Source organism: Rhinolophus sinicus, linkage group LG07 (genome assembly GCF_036562045.2).
Source record: "Rhinolophus sinicus isolate RSC01 linkage group LG07, ASM3656204v1, whole genome shotgun sequence".
Lineage (NCBI taxonomy): Eukaryota > Metazoa > Chordata > Mammalia > Chiroptera > Rhinolophidae > Rhinolophus > Rhinolophus sinicus.
Window position 1 is genome coordinate 105,109,100 of NC_133757.1, and position 19,108 is coordinate 105,128,207.

The 19,108-nt window shown below is 33.2% G+C and overlaps 1 protein-coding gene across 5 annotated transcripts in view; it reads left to right on the forward strand.

The window, feature by feature from the left end:
• FBXW7 (F-box and WD repeat domain containing 7) overlaps window positions 1-19,108 on the forward strand; it is a 171,381-nt gene that overhangs the window by 131,976 nt on the left and 20,297 nt on the right. For 4 of the 5 annotated variants that reach the window (XM_019722716.2, XM_019722739.2, XM_019722723.2 and 1 more), the window contains 2 exons: window positions 11,978-12,060; window positions 15,046-15,187. In XM_019722716.2, coding sequence (XP_019578275.1) covers window positions 11,978-12,060; window positions 15,046-15,187 — 225 coding nt within the window. Of the gene's footprint in view, window positions 1-9,111; window positions 9,541-11,977; window positions 12,061-15,045; window positions 15,188-19,108 lie in introns of those variants that run through there. The other variant, XM_019722730.2, reaches the window with a different exon arrangement.

Sequence of the window (19,108 nt, forward strand, 5' to 3'; positions counted from 1 at the left end):
ACATGTGCATATGTATTTTAGGTTAAGCAGATCCTGGGTGATGACATGCTAGTGAGGGTGCACCTAAGGCTCGTACCTGAGGCTCTACTAAACTTTAAGTGAAGGCTTTTCCCAACCTTGAGACTCTATGATTGTGTTCTAGATTCCTTTCTGATCATAGAGAAGCAGTTCAAAAAAGCATACCATGGTATTAATAAAATCCTTTCACCTCTAATAATGGAGGGTAACTGTGTCTTTCAGTGTTATGGACATTTGTTGTTATAAAATAAGCCTGGCAGGTGCATTGAGGACGTGTAGTGATCTGAGCCCAGTCTCTCTCCAAAAGAGTAAATTATCAAATGGAAAGATAAAATCAGAACATAGAAAGGTAAAGAGCAAGGAAGTAGAGATAGGATAGGGTAGATTTCCCTTCGTTATGGAATTAAGTTACTAGGTAAAAACAGTTTAGAGTAGTGCTTGGCGTATGATACAGATTATTGACTGCTATTCCGATTTTATTCCTTTTCCAAATTTAGGAATCTTTTAGGATAGGTGCTGAGTTTGAGTTTTAATATGGCGTGAGAAGCGATGAAGGAAAGGAAGAGTAATTGCTAGATGAAAGAATTGAAAAGAGTTCAAAGTTATGTATGCTTTTCTCTATATCTCTGATTTCAGCAAGTGAGAATTTGTGAGCGGTCTTCCATTTTATATACATTTTTGAAAACCAATAATGTATCAGCAAATATATATATAGTTATGTTAAATTACTCCCATTCTAGAAATCCTCTAATGACTTCACAATGTACTTAGAATTAAATCCAAACTCTTGACCATGGCCTACAAGATCCTACACGATCTGGCCTTTGGTCCCCTCTCTGACGTCATCTTCTACCCGTCACTTCGCCAGACCAGCTGTATTGTTGCTTATCCCAGGCTCTACCCTCTAGGTTTAACTTAAAAGGAATTAGCCACACTTCTCTACTATCCTAACAGTTTACATCTTTCATAGCACCCTGTTTTATTTCTCCCAGAGAACTTAGCATTATATGAAATGATCTTGTTCATTTATTAGTTTACTGATTATGTGTCTTCCTCCTCCCCCAGAGCGTAAACTATATGAGAGTACAGAGCTCATCTGCACTGTTTGCCACCTTATACGTAGTGCCTGGAACAGCTGTTCGCACCTAGTATGATTCTCAAAAGGTTATGCAAAAAATACTTGGTTATTGACAGATAAGAAAGAAAAGGAGAAGTCTTTTATTACGCCACTTAGATGACCACTGTGCACGTTTTAATATATTTATGTAGGCTTTCCTCTCTGCATACATATGACATACACACACACTTAAATATATGCATATATATTTTCAAAAGGACCATACTTTATATCATGTATTTGAATTTCACATACTTTCTACTTTATAGTTGCCCTTCCCCTAGTTCTGTACATGATGACTAGTTTCTATGACTTCAAAATGCTCTATAGTGAAGTCTGTTTCTTAGAAGGAGACTTTGAGTCTGGGGCCTGGAGGGACAGGGTATGGGAAGAAAGGGCCTGGAGTGGAACAAAACAAAGTATTTAATTTTCCAAGCAAGCCATGCATTTCTGAATCACAGAGGTCCTTTTGGCCACAGGTTGGTGAGAATCCACGAATCATGTACTCACCTCTTGCTCTGAGGTACATTTTTTATTGTCTTTTCATCAAGTTTTTTTGGATAGTCTAAGATTTGAATAAATGTTTAAGAAATCTCTTCTTTCTGTACTATTCCCCACTATAGTCAAAGGTACAACCTGCTTGTATGTATGATTTCTAGTACCGTGTTTCCCCTAAAATAAGACCTAGCTGGACCATCAGCTCTAATGCGTCTTTTGGAGCAAGAATTAATGTAAGACCTAGTATTATATCATAGTTATATCATATCATATATCATATATCATGTCATATCATATCATATATCATACTGGGTCTTATAGTAAAATACGATTGGGTCTTATATTAATTTTTGCTCCAGAAGACGCATTAGAGCTGATTGTCCAGCTAGGTCTTATTTTCAGGGAAACATGGTTTGAGTGCCTCTTGAAACAGATGGACCCTTTATTAGTCAGTGTTTATAACTAAAACAGAAAGTCTTCACACCCGCAGAGTGAAGTTCTCCTTGTACAGAAAGGCACATATTAGCCCTGAAATGGAAGAATGAGTCATGGCAGGAAGTTCTTTTGAAGAAACTATGACTTGTAAGTTAATATTCTAACTGTAGTATTAAGTCTTCGCATTGGGAGATCTAGCAGTCAATAAGTTATCCACTAATGGCCCTTAGAAGACCAGTGACTAGTAGAAATCTTACAGATGTTATTAATCCTTCAAGTTAATGGTCATGGCCTTTCCACATATACCCTAGGTCCATAGATGATAATTCCCTTCTTTCTCCTCAACATGTACCAAACTTCTGTCTTTTAAACTTAGAAGCAAGACCATATCTTTTAAGAAATCTCCAACTATTTAAATGATTACTCCGTTTTCTGACTTCCTACACTACCCAATCTGGCACTTGATACCTTGTCAAATATTGTTCTCTATTGGTTTCTAGTCTTGCCAGTTGGATTTTCAGAATCTTGGAGGAGGAATCTTATTGTAATGTTTTTGTTTGTCCTCAAAACATAGCATTTTGCAGATGTTGGGATGTAGTAGGTGATTTATTTCTTGATTGATTTCTTTTCATGTAAATCTTCCTCTGTTTCTGTCACCTTTTCCCCAGTCACCATGTCTTTACCTCAGATTTCCCACATATAGCAGAAGCATAGTTATATGGACCTAGATAATCATTCCATGAGCTGAATAATCAAAATGTAGTTGTAGTTTATATATTTAATTGCTATTTTCAAACTAACACTGTTTTCCTTCTTTGCTAATATCTGATTTTTTTTAATCTCAACTTTTACTGCCACAAATCTAATGGAAATCAGCGAATTTGGAACCAGAGTGCAAGGTTCTAATATAGCTGTATAACTCTGAGCAAGACACTTAAGTCTCTACCTCACCTTTCTCACCTGTTAATAACAGTTATTATTTTATAGGGTATTTATGGGATATCTGTTACGTGCTGAGCATCTACTTTGTCCTCACAGGGGCTGTGGGTTAGGTTGGTAAGGTAGATGATATGAGCATTACATTTTAGAAATAAGAGAAAACTAGAACTCATAAGGGTCAAATAACCCCTACTGGGTTACACTCTAATATAATGATAAAGCCGGTGTTTAATCTCCAGTTTCTCCCGCTCCAAAGCTCATGTTCATTTCACAAAGGAGAATTGAATTAGATGATTTCTGAGATCCCTTCTTAGCTCTAAACTGTATGGCTTCTTACTGTTAATGTTTTGATTCAGTGGATGATTAATTCTGTTGATTCAGTGGATATAACTTTTTTTTACTTCTTAGCCTTTAGCTCTTTTCTCAAAACTTATTGGTCATGACTAATAGCTGTTAGGTTGGTGCAAAAGTAATTGTGATTTTTGCCATTATTTTTAACTTTTAAACTGCAATTACTTTTACACCAATCGAATAACTTAAGAAATTAATTCCAGAATTTTAAACAGTCTTTGAATTGAAAGGTTAGTTTAATACTAAAATACAAGATTGATACACTACACCTAAAGAAAAATTTTTTCAAGTCAGGTAAATAGATTTGAACGTCACAAGCAGCAATAGTAAATAAGGAATTAGATAAAGTAGAAGAGTGAATAGGGTTCTAGGCCTTACATTGAGGGGATATTGATTTTATTCTTATTCCATGTTACTAAATTCTTTTAGAGTCATATTTGTTGCTTTATTTTTCTTGAAGTCAACCTTATTTTGTATAGTTTCCCATGATATTAGGTTGGTGCAAAAGTAATTGCGGTTTCTGCAATTATTTTTAACCTTTTAAACCGCAATCACATTTGCACCAATCTAATATTTTCCTTACTTTACTGAAGCAGTTACTATAAAATATTTAACATAAAATTTTGAGAGTAAACTTTTGGATGTGAATTCAAGATGCTTACAGATAGTTTATTTTGGATTTGAAGCATGAGATGTAAAGATTAATTGCTTTCTAGATAAATCAGGATAAACTGCAGAATGGTTTACTAATTTTGTCAAATTATTGCAGGATTGCAGGTATTGTCTGTCTGTAAAGTATTGTAAGGAATGTTTTGATACATGTATTAAGTCTCTCTCAGCTCTATAACAATATAACTTTTAGAAGAGCAAGCAAGGAAAACTCCCATCTTCATTGTTTTCTTCTGTGGCTTTGACATATAGAACTCTTACCTTGCATTATTGTGTCAAACTCTGTATATGTGAATATTTGTGTATTGGTAGATACCTACATTTGAGCATGTGTTTAATCAGATCACGCATTTGACCCAATCTGAAGTGATGAAAAACAGTTCTACTGCTTGAATTAACATTGCATTTTGCTTGTGTCTCATCCTCAGGGGCTGCATTTTTGTAAAAAGAGTTATAAATAAACTTCAAAAAAAATTAAAATTTTTACCATTTCTACAATTATAGTAATTGTAAAAAAATTTTAAACCACTCTGAGCTATGATATTTTGAATTACTGAGGTTAGGGTTTTGTTATTATTTGCTTATATTATTATAAGCATCCCCCAGTCCCCTTAAACAAGTTTATTTTAAAGTTAAGTTATATATTTATATTTAGTGTTTGGAGCTTTTTTTCTAATGCAGTAATATTTCAATATTTGTTTACTTGGATGGTAATTTCAAACTAAATCTGGCTCACCTTATTTCAGTTTACATTTTCTCAAAAGATTTTTAGAACTAATTTCAGTGTAAGTGCTAAGAGTCAGGTGTGTGTGTGTGTATCCCTATTCTGTCTTAAATTGCCCATAAAGTCAGTAGAGGAGGAAAAATTTTCTTAATTATATACTTTCCTGTGCCTGACACATAGTAGGCACTAAATAAATGCTTAATGGATGAATACAGCTTATTGATCAATACTGCTACCTACTTGCATTAGAGAAAATGTAGATGCTGGCCATACATACTATTTTAATTGGTAGTACCTGTGATAGGACAGGTTTATTAACTTGTGAGTTTCAGTTGTGAATCTTTTAATAAGAACTTGCATCCCAGAAAGTTAATGACAGTGGGTTAGTGAGATTTCAGAAAGTTTTTCAGCCTCAACATGCTTGGCATTCCTTTCTTTGATGTTGAAGTTTTGAGCTGTCTCTAATCTAAATTCTATGCTCAGGGCAAGACAGCTAACTGTGGTAGGTGGTTTTCCTAGTGTAATATCAGAGTAAAGAATGTTGTCATGATAATAATAAAGAAAATCACTGACATAGAAATATAAAAAAACACATTTTCCTACTCATAAAATGGAAGTAAACTTTTAAATGTTAGCAAGGTAAAGAAAAGAATCAATAATATTCATAGTATCATCAACTAATTATAATATAATAGACTTTTTACTACTAAGGATCACATATTTATGCTTTAGAAAAATGATGCAATGGTTGCTGCTATTTGCTCATGTGGCCAATTATTCAAAAATATTAATTATATTTATGTATTATTTTGTACTGTGTCTTAGAATAAGACATGAACCTTTAAGGAGTAGATAGCAGTAGAAAAAGATGTATCAAATGAATGACAATGAGGTATAAGTGCAATAATAGAAGACTATGTTTCAAATGAAAATAAATTCAGGGTCAAGATGAGGAAAAGAATTCTATTAATTACCTCTTCCTCTACTGACACCATGTATAAAGATACATGCTTCTCTGAAGAGAACAAGATTCAGAGAAGACAATATTACTGTTTATCTTTTTCTCACTCTTAATATGTAGATTAGTTTTGTTTGTGCCCATAGCCACAACTTGCTCTTCTGAAAACTTAGTTATCCCAACCAATTGCTCAGAAAGCCATTTCTCTTGTCCCAGCTCACAGGTTAATCATTCTACTGCCGTTATTCCCAAAGGCCTTGACTGTGGGCAGTATATCTTCATATATTTGTGGGTGTTTTTTTGTTTTGTTTTTTTGTGTGGAGTTATTGTTGTTCGATTAGTTGTAAATTCCAGGGGAGCTTTACAGAGGCTCACCTCACACCGCCATTTTGATGACGTCTATCCGAGTTTTTTTTGTTTTGTTTTGTTTTTTTAAGTTACTGCTCTTACCCATTCTTGTCATACACCTAGCTCAATGGAGTTGTGATGAGATGAACGCTTGGCCTGAGTTAGCAGATAAGCTACGTATATTCCGGGCCCTCATTGTTAGTCATTCCTCTTGCAAATTGATTTTCAATAAGGCTTATAAGTTGTCAGTCACCACAAGAAATAATTCTTTATAGAAGGGGACATTTATTGCTCAGCTGAAATTACATGAGGATTTAGTATATTTTAGTGAAAATATATTTAATACATTGAGATATTAATTCTAAAAATTTGGATAACAAACAAGTATTTTTTTAGCTATAATGATTGACTGGCTAACCTTTTCAGTGAACTAACTAGTTAAATTATAGCATAAAGCATAAGATACTTCTTTTTTTGTATGAGCTTATTTAGCATAGATAACAGGCTGATCTCAGTTTTAAAATGTTTCTGTCTACCACAGGGATAAGATAGACAGGCAGACAGACAAAGGCTTTTTCAATCGTACTACTGAAAATCTTTGAATAAAGTTTTAAACATCTGTATTTTAGCTAAGACTTCCAGAAATAGGAACGTCAAGATGATTTCATTTGCTTTGTTCATACATAGATTATGATGAAAGTAATATAATCATAATTTCCATTAATAGTACTTCAGAGACTACTGAAAATCATTTTTATTCTATTTGAAATCTAGTTAGAGACTTGGTTGACTAGCTTTGCTTGGCAAATTGTTTTTTCACAGTTCAAATTAACATTATAAACAAGATATTAGGGAAAATTGTTTAAATACTTGGGAAAATAGTCTTCATGAATATTATAAACATGTACATTCTCACTTAAAGGATAAACAAACTAATAAAAAGTCATTACCAAGTGGGAACCATCGTAGATGGGCGTTATGGGTTGATGGAAAAATCTTCTCAGTATATACTTTTTATACACCTTTTCGCATTTTGAACCATGTAAATATTTTGCCCATTCAAAAATAAAGCACAAATATACTTATCTACATACAAACATGTTTGTGGGGATCAGGTTTTCCTGTAACTTCATAGCCATACATAGGAGCCATGTAACCATAAGAGCATTCCCTGAATATACAAAATTATTTTCTTCTTTAAATATCCTAGGTTTTGAGACAGTATCTCTGGTTTAATAAAGTTGGTCTGTGTCTTCAGCTAAGGGGACTTAATTTGAAAAAGGTTAGTTCAGCTAGAGGTAGGACATGATTTTAATTGCAGTCAAGGTGCCTACTATTATATAACTGGTAGGGAGTCCATTTATTCTCTGAAAGCTAGGTACCACTGACGAATTTTAGAGGAAATTTCAGGTGTTCATTTTACAATTAGTTTCTTCAGATAGCCCAGAACAGGGTATGTGTGTGTGGGGGGTGGGGGGGTGGGGAGACCACGGGTCACTTTTTAAAAAAAATTTTAATCCTGAGTTCTCTAAAGCCTCTAATAAAAGGGTTTATGGGTCCATTCCTAACAGTTGAATTTTTTTTTTTTTTGCTACGAATAAGTCGATTTCTTTTAAAAAAGGAACTTTCTTTTGAAGAAAGCTAATTTTTTTATTTAGAAAACTAACTTCTGCTGGGTACATGGGTATATTGTTTCTGAGGGTAAGGGTTAATTTAAGAGCCAGGTGGGAGATTTTTAAAAAAGATAGTAGACTATAGAATATATAAAGAGGAGAAGGCCCAAGATGTGCTTCTTCACAAAATTTTAGATTATTTCACTTATGTTTTAAAGTAAAAGACATTAATTATACTGACTTACGGTTTTAGTTATAAGGGTAAACATTTTTTTAAATTATGATACTATATGTACAGTATTTAGAATCATTTCCCAATGAAAGTCATTTATTACCATAGTAGAGAGTATTAAAATGTGGTAAGTCTAAACAGTATTTCTTTTCTGAAGACTTTCTAAGTAGTACTTAAATAACTACAGGCACAGAGTTTACTTGTAATAAAGAACGTTGATGGGGAGGGTAGGAGTTAATTAACTAGACCCTTAATAATGGGCCTTTCTAGTCCAAGGAATCTTATAATTGCCTCTGAAGCTAGTTGTGTAGCAAGTTGCAAGATGAAATACATAGATTTGTGTGGTAGTCACCATGAAAAGGGTTACCTTCAGGCAAACTTTTGTACCTTTATTGTGATGGGAAATGCCTTTTTAATGACAAGCAATACATATTGTCAAAATAATTTTGGTGGTAGAAGTCCAATGTCTCCTGTTTATTCAAGATTAAATTAACAGTAAGGGTAAGACTCTCCAGTGAGCACAGGTTTGTTCCCTGTGGAGAAATAGGACCTTTGGCCAAACTTTATACACTTAGTACTAGTTTGTTAATCTTAAAAAAGATAATCTCATGATTACCAAGGATCGATGAAGTGTATGGTAATTTTCTTGAAAACTATGTTTTAGACAAATGAAAAGGAAAAGCATAGGGAATATTTTCATTAAATCTTAATATAAGAAATATACAAGTTGAAAAATAACTTAGTAAATAATTTCTGCAAATGGTATATGTTCCAAACCGGTTTAGTTTATTGTAAATCCCCCCAAAGAATAGTTAATTTCTCCTCTAGGGATTGCCCATTTTGTGCCATCCAAGCTACTTGAAAAATCTGATCAGTCTGTGCTAGGACTGCATGCAATAGGATAAGTTAATGAAAATAGCCTGCTTTGCTTCTGTTGAAAGGATCGGATGAAAATATATTCCATTTTCAAAATGTTTCTGAAAGGACTTATTTGTGGAAATGATGCTTGCCATTTAAAACTATTCAAAAAGGCAGGTTTTACAAAATATAAAAATAATCTCCTGAAAGTTTGAAAGGGGAGAGGGGGCTGACGAGTGGGGGCGGTCTCATTTGCTGCCCACATCCTCCCTCTGTTCAGTGCGTTGTGTGCTTACGGGTTCCCTGGAGCGGATCACCATATAATTGATGTGCAGTCTGCATTGCTGAATCCTGGACTGCACCATTCTGTGTTCAAGGGAAGATGTAATCTGATCCCTCTGCTGCTGAGGGAGGAATCTGTTCAGTCAAGGCTTTGACAGGGCATAGTCTCCTCCAATAATCTTCTCCGTTCTCGCTCATTATTCCCTCGAGTTCTCCTCAGTCAGGCTGCATGTATGTATGTGGGTCCCGAGAAGCGGTTTGATACTGAGCTGCATTTGCCTTTACTGTGGAGTTTCCTTGCCGGTTCTGCTCCCTAATCTTCCTTTTCTGACGTGCCTGAGCATGTCCACATTAGAATCTGTGACATACCTACCTGAAAAAGGTTTATATTGTCAGAGACTGCCAAGCAGCCGGACACACGGGGGCACAGAATCACTGAAGGGGAAAAATACAGAAAATATGGGTTTCTACGGCACACTAAAAATGATTTTTTACAAAGTAAGTAATCTGTTTTCTTCCTGTGTTGTATGATTTTGTGTGTGTGTGTGTGTGTGTGCGTGCGCGCGTGCCTGCCTGCCTGAGAAGGAAAATCTGTATCATCAGAGATGGCTGCAGTATCCTCTAATTTTGGTGGGTGGCTAGATGTCTGGTGTTCTGTTTTATATTGTGAATGTAAGCAAATAAGGGAAAGACGTGAGCTGTAAAAAGCTTTACATTTAAAAGAAAATGTGTATTTGAACCTGAGAATTTTTCACTAAAATATGTCCAGACTTTGGAAATGTAGCTCCGTTAAATGCTGACCTGGAAATGCTCTACCCTTAGTTGGCTTTTTAGTGAACCTTTTGCCTTTAATTTTTCTGTGCCTTATATATATATATTTTTTTTCTCTCTCTTAGTTGACTGTTTTAAAGTGTAGAATTGCTAGAATATTTGGGATTTATGTTTAAAGATATCATATTTACTTTCTGCACCCCTTCAAAAATTGCAGAATTAATTTTTGCTTCTAAACTCAGTATATTCAGTAAACAGTATAATGTTAAAAGACTTCTGTAGTCATGCAGAAAGTGTTTTATTTTATAAAACATTCTAAAGATAAAAATCCTTCCTCAATGTTTCCCTTGATACGCATTTCGGGCATTTTTATTCATTGAAGGTTTTCTAAGATGGAAATAAAGTTTGCTTTTAGTGTCAAATGGCATTTGCATCAATGTATTTACAAGATATCTAGGGAAGTTCTGAAAGCAGTGTTTCAAACTTAATTAGAATGAGTATCAGAGTTTCTCACAATAATTTCAAAAATAAGAATCTGTGAAAGTTTTAAAAAAAACAAACCCTAGATTTTTAAGGTAATTTGTACTGCCTGACCTTTCTGATGGATACATTTGTGTGTATGTGTATGTCTATAATTTATGTTCATGCCAGCACGTGGCTAGCTACGTATTAAATCTTTTATATTTAGTTTTCCTTTTTATTAAAATTATTTGGAGAAAGGAAATCATGGTTTTTGAGAGGAATCTCTTTAAAACAATGTAATGAGCACAAAAAGTTCTGAAGGGTTGAAATAAGACCAATTCCATTTATTTCCAGTAGGTATTTCATGAAGTAATTGAGGATGAGCTTGTTGTACCCTCACCTCTAGTCCCTAATATTGTAAGATCGTCCCTGTATTTTGGAAGACTCTTCATGATGATAAAAACATAATCTTTATTATGGTGTGTGGTTCAAAAAGATTTTTAGAGTCTTATTGGTCCTCCTTAATATTTACAGTGTAGCATGCTGTTACGATGTTCCCATGTGAGGCAATAGGTAAGAAAATAAGGCTGCTGCAAAGCAAGGATTTTCACCTTATTATAAAAATGAGGATAGCTATCTGTCACTCGGAGGGTTTCCCCTCTGTAATTTTCAGTAATACAGTAATTAATTAACAGACACAAATCTGAGAGGGGTTGTTGAAATATTCTAGAAAAAGTTGAATCTTATCATATCTTATTTTCTGGTTTGATAATATATGTATAGTTAGATTACCTCAGTTAACCAGTAGTGAAATACAAAAAATAAATATTTCAACATTGATGTTGACAAAATGAAATTCTGAATATATTTACAGTATTACACATATATAGCGTCATGAAATAGTTTAAAGCTATAAATGTTGGCTATACCTTACAAAGATGCATTAACTCATTCTTTTTAAATATTTTTTGTTGTTGTTGCCTTTCAAGTTAGAATGTCCTGAGTATCTATCTGTAGAGTATTTTCTGTATAAAGATCAATCGATGGCTTTTTCCCCACTTTATTATGCCATCTCCAAATTTCTCTAATTACAGATTTACTTTTTTTACTGTCCTCGTTGCCCATATTCATTGCTTTATGCCTTATTATAATTACTTTTCAAGATTATTTTATTTGCATTGTTCTCTTTACCCTTTATAATAATGTGTGTTTTTAATTTGGTTACTGTTATTTCTATTCTGAAATTTTGAATTTTGTTGTTTATCTTTCTTAAAAATTGTTTTTAAAGGAAAATGAAGATCAGTAAGAAAGGCATTTTAAATATGGTTCTTTTCTGTGTGGATTAACATGGCATTTTCCCCTATGTTGGTTCTTAAACTGGAAAACGTGAAAGGTATATTACTCTCAAGGAATGTATATATATGATGGCCATCAATTTTTAAATCACCGTACATGGTTCTTCTGGACAAAATATTTTGTGGAAAAATTCACCTTTCCAGTCTTGTAAAGAGTAAAACAAAGTAGAACTAACAGAAGAAACTATGAAACATTTAGTTTCTATATCAATTTACTATGCCTAATTAACAGTGTAGGCATATGAAAATTTAAGATTTTTTTCAGTATTACCAATGATAACGTTAAAATTTGATAGTTGGGCAGGTGATTTTTTTAAAAAACATATCTTATTTGTTTTACCTTATAGATGAAAAGAAAGTTGGACCATGGTTCTGAGGTCCGCTCTTTTTCTTTGGGAAAGAAACCATGCAAAGTCTCAGAATATACAAGGTAATATTAAGTATAATAATTGATTCTCATGTTTCTTTAAATAGTTGATTCTAAAAGCATTTCTCTCAGTTTATTTTTATAGAATTATGATGTCACTAGTACTGTTGACTGTTTAACACATTTTGAGATCACTGAAAATTGGGAAATATATCACTTTAAATAAGGAGAAAATGTCTGCCATTATAGCCTTATATTTTGTGACTAATACATTGAAGTAAGGCACAGAAGTTCTCTTTAAGTAAGCAGAAGTTCTCTTTATCAAGAAAATTTTTAAATCACAATTCGTAAGAAATTCTAAAAAGTAAATCCAAAACTGAATATGAGCAAATGTGTCTTGTTACTGTAGCAACAGCTGTTCTAGGGTGGATATTTATGTATGCAAAATTGAAGATACATTTACTATCAGTGAAATAAACCTCACAGTTACTAGCTAAATCATATTTCATGAAGTTACTGTGTTAGAAATCCCCTTTTATTTACTTGGTAGGTCTTATGTTTTTAACATACATTTCTACGCCAGTAGAATAGTTTCCATAACAACTAAATACAATTGTAGTCTTGTTTCCTGCACCATTCCATCATTTTTGGATTTTGCATCAGTATAAAACTTTTCCCACTCTCACGCTAATTAGGCTAACTTAAGCATAATATCTATTACCCAGACAATTAAAAATGGCTTTGGATGTCATTGGAATGTGGTATTTAAAATTTAAATGACAAAGGTATCTTTAAAACCTTTTTCAGTCCTTGTTTGCATAATTGTCACTTCTTATTAACTGATTGAAAGTTAGCTGTAGAAACCATAAGAACTTTATGATGGTGACATTTCTTCTTTTTCCCTAAATATTTTGATTTAAAGTTACTTATATACTGTAAGATGCAGTAAAATTAACATTGCTTAGGCTATGTTTTTGTGATTGATCATTGTTAAAGATTGCATCTCTTTTTTTTTTTCAGTTTATATAGTTTTTTCAGTCAGTGTGGAAAATATTTCTTTCAAATGCTCCTGTATGAAATTTAGAATTCATAATAATTAAAATAGTTTTATATAAAAAAATGCAGACATGATACAGAAGAGAAAAATAAAGCTATCTCTTATTCAGGAAATGCTTTATGTGATATTTTTTTCCTGCTAACTATCCCCTTCCCTCTTACTTATTTACCCTTTGCCTTTTGACAGTTTCACTGTATTTTGGCACTTCAACCAGAGGGTGTGGAGTGATAGAGAGACAAGTGAAACTGTTCACTTCATTTTTGCTTTTTCCTTCTAGTCTTGGTAAAGTATTTCTTGATGAGAAAGTTGAGTTCAATGCTAAAAAAAATGTGCTATTTTTTTAATGTATAGATTCTAGTTAGCCATGTAATTTTTGGTCTTTTATTAATATGGCTGTTACCAGGACAAAGGTATTAAATTGTTGAGTTGTTTTTAAGGCAGCCTATAAATGAATGCTGGATTTTTACTACAGAATACATTTTGGTAAAATTTATCTTTAGTTGCTCACTTTTTATATTGAGAAAGCACCTAAAAAGATGAAAATGAAATTTTTAGCCTTTTAATATATAATATTAAAGCAAGCCAAACAGCATATTGATTTCTATGTTTTTAGCTATGTTATCAATATATATTTGATGTTTTTTAATTTGTTTCACAGGTTTTCTAATAAAATTAAACTAATTTTCCATCATTTTTATTAGAAAATTTAAGTTAAAATCACTGTTTTAAAAGTTGTTTCATTTCAGAGAAGAAAATAGAGATTACCTTTGAAATTTGATAGATTGAAAAAAATAGATTTAATTGTTGAATGTTAGAGATTGTCTTAGATGTATAATATTAAAAGATGTAAAGATGACCAATATGAAGATTTCTCAGTAAAATCTAGTGACTGAGATACATTTTTAAACAAAATATTGAAATATGCTGGATAGAAAAGAATTGGGGGAGTTGTTTCATTAGTAATTTACCAGAGCTTGATATTCAACTGTTAGGATATAATTTGTATGCTTTTTGGATTTAAAACACTTTATTATCACAGCTCAATAAACTGAAGATGATTTTACAAATGCAATTTTTTAACTGAAACTTTTAGCTTTTTTTTAACTGTCTCTCAAATACATATGTTCAGCATTTACCTTGAGTTTAAATAATTCAATTAGGTGTTGAAATTAAGAGGTAAATTTTAATATATCAATTGCAGTTTATACTATTCCTATCAACCAGACATTTTTAGGAGAGTTGGGCAATTTAGAGATAGATCATCTAGTCTTAATCCTTCATTTTACTAGGGGCAGAGTTGAACTTTAGGTTTCTTTCAAAGTGTCTCAAAATTTTAATTGTTGGATAAAAGTGTTTAGATGATCTCATTTAATTTTGCACATACTATGTTTTCAGTACTCAACCTGTTTTGAGTAAATACATTTCTAATCAAGGCTTGCTCCTGTCAAGTATTATCTAGACTAAGATTTATAAATAACAAAAAATTGAAGAGAAATGGACAAATATAAATTTCAAAGGCATCTGGGGCAAACTAAAGGACTGATGTGACTAGTGAAATGTCCAAAACATTTGAACATACTATTTCTACATATGAATTTTTTAAAGCATTTATAATTCTCATAATCCCTTTTTATAAAGAAAATTTAAACTTTTATTTAATTATGTCCCTGAAGACCAGTCATAAGAGAAGTGGAACCTGTATCTTCCAAGGAAATATTTTAACATTTCAACAATCTGCAGTTTTGCCATAGAGATTCTGTCATTTGGTTGCAATTAACATTGCTGGGATGATAACAGGTGGTAACGTAGGAGGGAGGAAACTTACTCTAAGAATAGCAGAATAGGTCTTGTGTATACTTGTTCTCTGGAGATAAGCAAGTAAAAATAATAATTTGGTGTTTGAAATATGCCAAATCATCGTTCTTATTAAATTGGAGCCTGTTAGTCTTAATAAATATATATCTTTGCTTCCACTTTTGTATTTTTTGTAGTACCACTGGGCTTGTACCATGTTCAGCAACACCAACAACTTTTGGAGACCTGAGAGCAGCCAATGGCCAAGGGCAACAACGTCGCCGAATTACATCTGTCCAACCACCGACAGGCCTCCAGGAATGGCTGAAAATGTTTCAGGTGACATTCAAAACACAGTACTTGAAATGCTTCACTTAATTGCTGAAAAAAAAAATAAAAAAAAAATAAAAGGAGTTATTCAGCCACGAAAAGGAACATGCTACACCATGGATGAACTTTGGAAACATTATGCTAAGTGAAAGAAGCCAGGCACAAAGGCCACATATTGCATGATTTTATAGCAGAACAGGCAAATCCATAGAGAAAGAAAGTAGATTAAATGATTGTAAAGCTCTGGTGGGAGGGGAGGTTGAGACTAACTGCTAATAGGTACGGGGTTTTCTTCTTGGGGTGATGAAAGTGTTCTGGAATTGGATTGATTGTGGTGATGGCAGCACAGCAAGATGGGTGTGCTGGGAACCACTGCAGTGTGCATTTAAAGTGGGGGATTTTATCTCAGTTTAAAAAATGCTATTAAAAAATAAGGGAGCTCATTTTAATTTTTAAGTGTATTAAATCAGGAGAGTCAATGCTTATTTTATGGAAGTATGCATTTGCATTTCCTTTATTCCTTTTAGATAATGAGAACTTTCTTCCTTCTCCCCTTTATGTTTAGTTTCTGGGGTTGCTAAGTGTATTTGCGTTCTGAACTGCATTGCTTGGAAGTGAAGCATTTCGGAGTAATGTGAAGAACTCTGCTAATTAGTCACTGGTGGTAACTTACCCATCACTATTACCCGGGCAGCCTCCGAGAGTTGATGCAGCTTCTTTTCATTACGCCATTCTGTGTATGGCTTACTCTGATTATTATATTTTTGTAGCATTTAAATTCTTTGAAAATTCACTGGGATGATTAGCTACAATCAAACCTTGAAAATATACATTTTGTAACTCATGACAGTGATATTAAATTGCATTATCTCTTCTTCCAGTGAGATAATGCATATAAATCAAGTATTTAGCAAAATAGTTGGCATGAGCTAAACACTCAATTATTCTTGGTAAACAGTAAATAATATAAATTATGTAAAGTAAAGGTATCTGTGATATTAGCCACCATTCTAATATAAAATGAATATATTTCCTTACCTCTGGCTGCTTGGTTTGTGGTATTTTATGAATATATAAAGAAATAATGGTTGAAAAAGAGGATACTTTATTTCACATTTCAGATTTTTAAGATGTCCATTTATGTAAATCCTAATATTTTAAATACCTGGGCAAAAACTAAATAAATGTCCTGTTATTTTTCTTCTGTAGCTAGAACACTCACTTGAAGCAATGTTGCTTTTAAATGGATTTTAAAAATTGTTTCCTACCCTTCAGGTGATTTCAGAGAAAGTAGGATAACCTTTTTTTTCCAGTTGGTAACTGAAAAGTTAGAGCAGTGAGGTTCTTGACCGGGGGGAGGGGATTTTCCCTTGGTTGAAATATTTTTTGGTTGTTACAGCTACAAGGCATCTAGTGTGTAGGGGCAATGGAAGGGACAGACAGCCACCCACAGCAAAGAGTTACCCGACCCAAAATGTCAGTAGTGCTGTCATTACAATGTTATGGACCACGTCAGTTACAAAGAACTGGTTTTTGTTGTTTTGTTTTTATAGTCATTTATTGATCAAACTTACCTTGCCCCAAGGATTATTCTCTCTCGTCCCAGCTCATGATTTTTAAAAAGTTTTAAACTAGTTTTCCCCCCATATGCATGTCCTCAGAAGTCTGAATTTTTGTTGCACCCTTAAAAAAAAAGGTGATCCATCAATAAGAGGTGAAAATAAAACTCAGACCTTTATACAGTGTTAAGAAATACTTTAAGATTTTTGCCATCTCTAATTAAGCCAAGGAAATGGGGCTGTGAGTGTGTGCTGTCATACTTGCACATACATGTAGTGTGAGCAACACAGCATGAGTCGTGCACAAGCTGAGTTCCTACCATTTGTATAAGAAAGTACCATGATCAAAAATTGCAGTTAGTTTTATTACTATAGACAGCTTTCAAAATATTTCTTTCATATGCAAAGCTTTATTTCTTACCAGAAGGTAATTCAGAGTGAGATTTAAAATAAGTATGGGCCCATTTCTTTCCAATATTCTAAAATATTATTTGCTAGACATTTAGGTTTTTTTCCCCAGTTTTAATAGAACTTTGTCAAATACTGATCTATGTAATAGGGGGCATTTGTATCCTATTTTGCAGTGAGAGTGTTTTAGGGAGTCCTTTGTACAACTGCTTGTTTAGCTAGCTCGTGCTTTACTTAATGAAATGTCCATGTTACCACAGACTGTATGTTATCACACCTGAGATACCAAGGTTATTAGATGCATCCCAACTTCAGAAACATGCATTTCTTTATTAAAATAGCTTGTTTCTTAGAATTAATGAGATTCAGTAAACTAAAGATTATTAGGCTAGCTTCTGTTCTGTAAAAAGACCCATTTGATCGTTTTTCATAAGAGAAGTAGTAGATGGAGTGAAGAAAAGTTCTCAGTAGGAATAACATGTGGAATTATCCCTGCATTGTTTTTTTGTGTTGTTGTTGTTGTTTTTTTCAGATAAATATTGTATAGCAAAGAAATCTAGCAATAAAAGGTCAGCTAGACAGGTAGATCAGGACCTTCCTCCTTTGAATACCATGTCTGTCCCTGACACATCCATAGCCTCACTGCCTTTTGTTTTTAGGGCTGGTGCCAAAGTAACAAGAAATGAATCTCTTGCCTAAAGGCTTACAATACTTGAATGCCTAACTTGTGGAGAGATGTCATTCCATAGTAAGGTTGGGGGAGTCATGGATTGACCTGTGTGGTATATAGTAAATGACTGTGAGGGATAATTAAACTGGCGTGATTTCTACAGATGTGCTGTGGGGGCATTTAATGATGACTTTTCTGTTATATAACAAGCAAAATGGGAGAGTTTGTCCCCTTACTGTTCTGCTGTTACACACTGCTCCTAAGGCAGTGTGACACAGCATTGTTTTGGTCCAGCTCCATCTATTTTGACAAAGTACGCAATTTATAAATTGAATGAGAACAAATGACACACCATTTTGGATAAAGGGAAATTGAAACAGAATGCCACTGCAGAGTAGAAGTACAAATTAAAAACAAAACAGAAGACCCCAGAAATTTTGTACTGTTTGAATTTTCAGTAGCCATTGGTTCATTTTTTTGGCAGTCAGATTGATGCTTCAGATTGTTCATTTTGGGGGAGAGGATTGTTCTTTTTTATTGTTGCTTACATGTATGTCATGGGGGTGTTAACATATGGTTTTTCACTTGAAAATGTTAGATTATGTAAAGACACCAATAACATCAACATTCTCTTATGTTGAAAATTATATTCAGAGGCATTCTGATATAATGAGAAGGGTAATATGACTTAGGAGAAAAGCTTTTAGTACAAATTCTGGCTTTGCCTCTTAATAACTGCATAATATTGTTGATATTATGTGTTTATTTTCATCCTCTGTAAAATAGATATAACACTAAAAAGTCGTCAGAAGGGAGAAAACATAAATGTGCTTAAAGCTATACTTGGAAATATAGTGGAGGCTCAATAAATGTTAGTTTTCTCTCTTTAGGTCAAGAAATAGCTTTTGTGAGCCACAGTTTTCTCAGGTCTAAAAGGCCTATTAATGCTAACTTCATACTGAGGCAGTAAGACTCACATTATTAGTATTATTTTAATGGAAGCACATTTGCATTGCATTAAAACTATAAATGTACTTTGAAAATACCTGTTATACTCAAAATATTGTTTAAAATGATGAAGTAGAAAGTACTTTTGTGTTTTGAAATTAAAAGTGGAGTGAAAACTACTCTACTGAAGGATTTAATCGAGTTTCATGGCAACACTTAGAAATTGTACATGTTTTCTAACTGATTTTATTTAGATTTTTTGGCAGTCAACAAAATATTAAAACTGAATAGTGCCAAGAGAAAATGAATTCAGTATTATTTTGCGATTGTATTTGAAACCGTGAT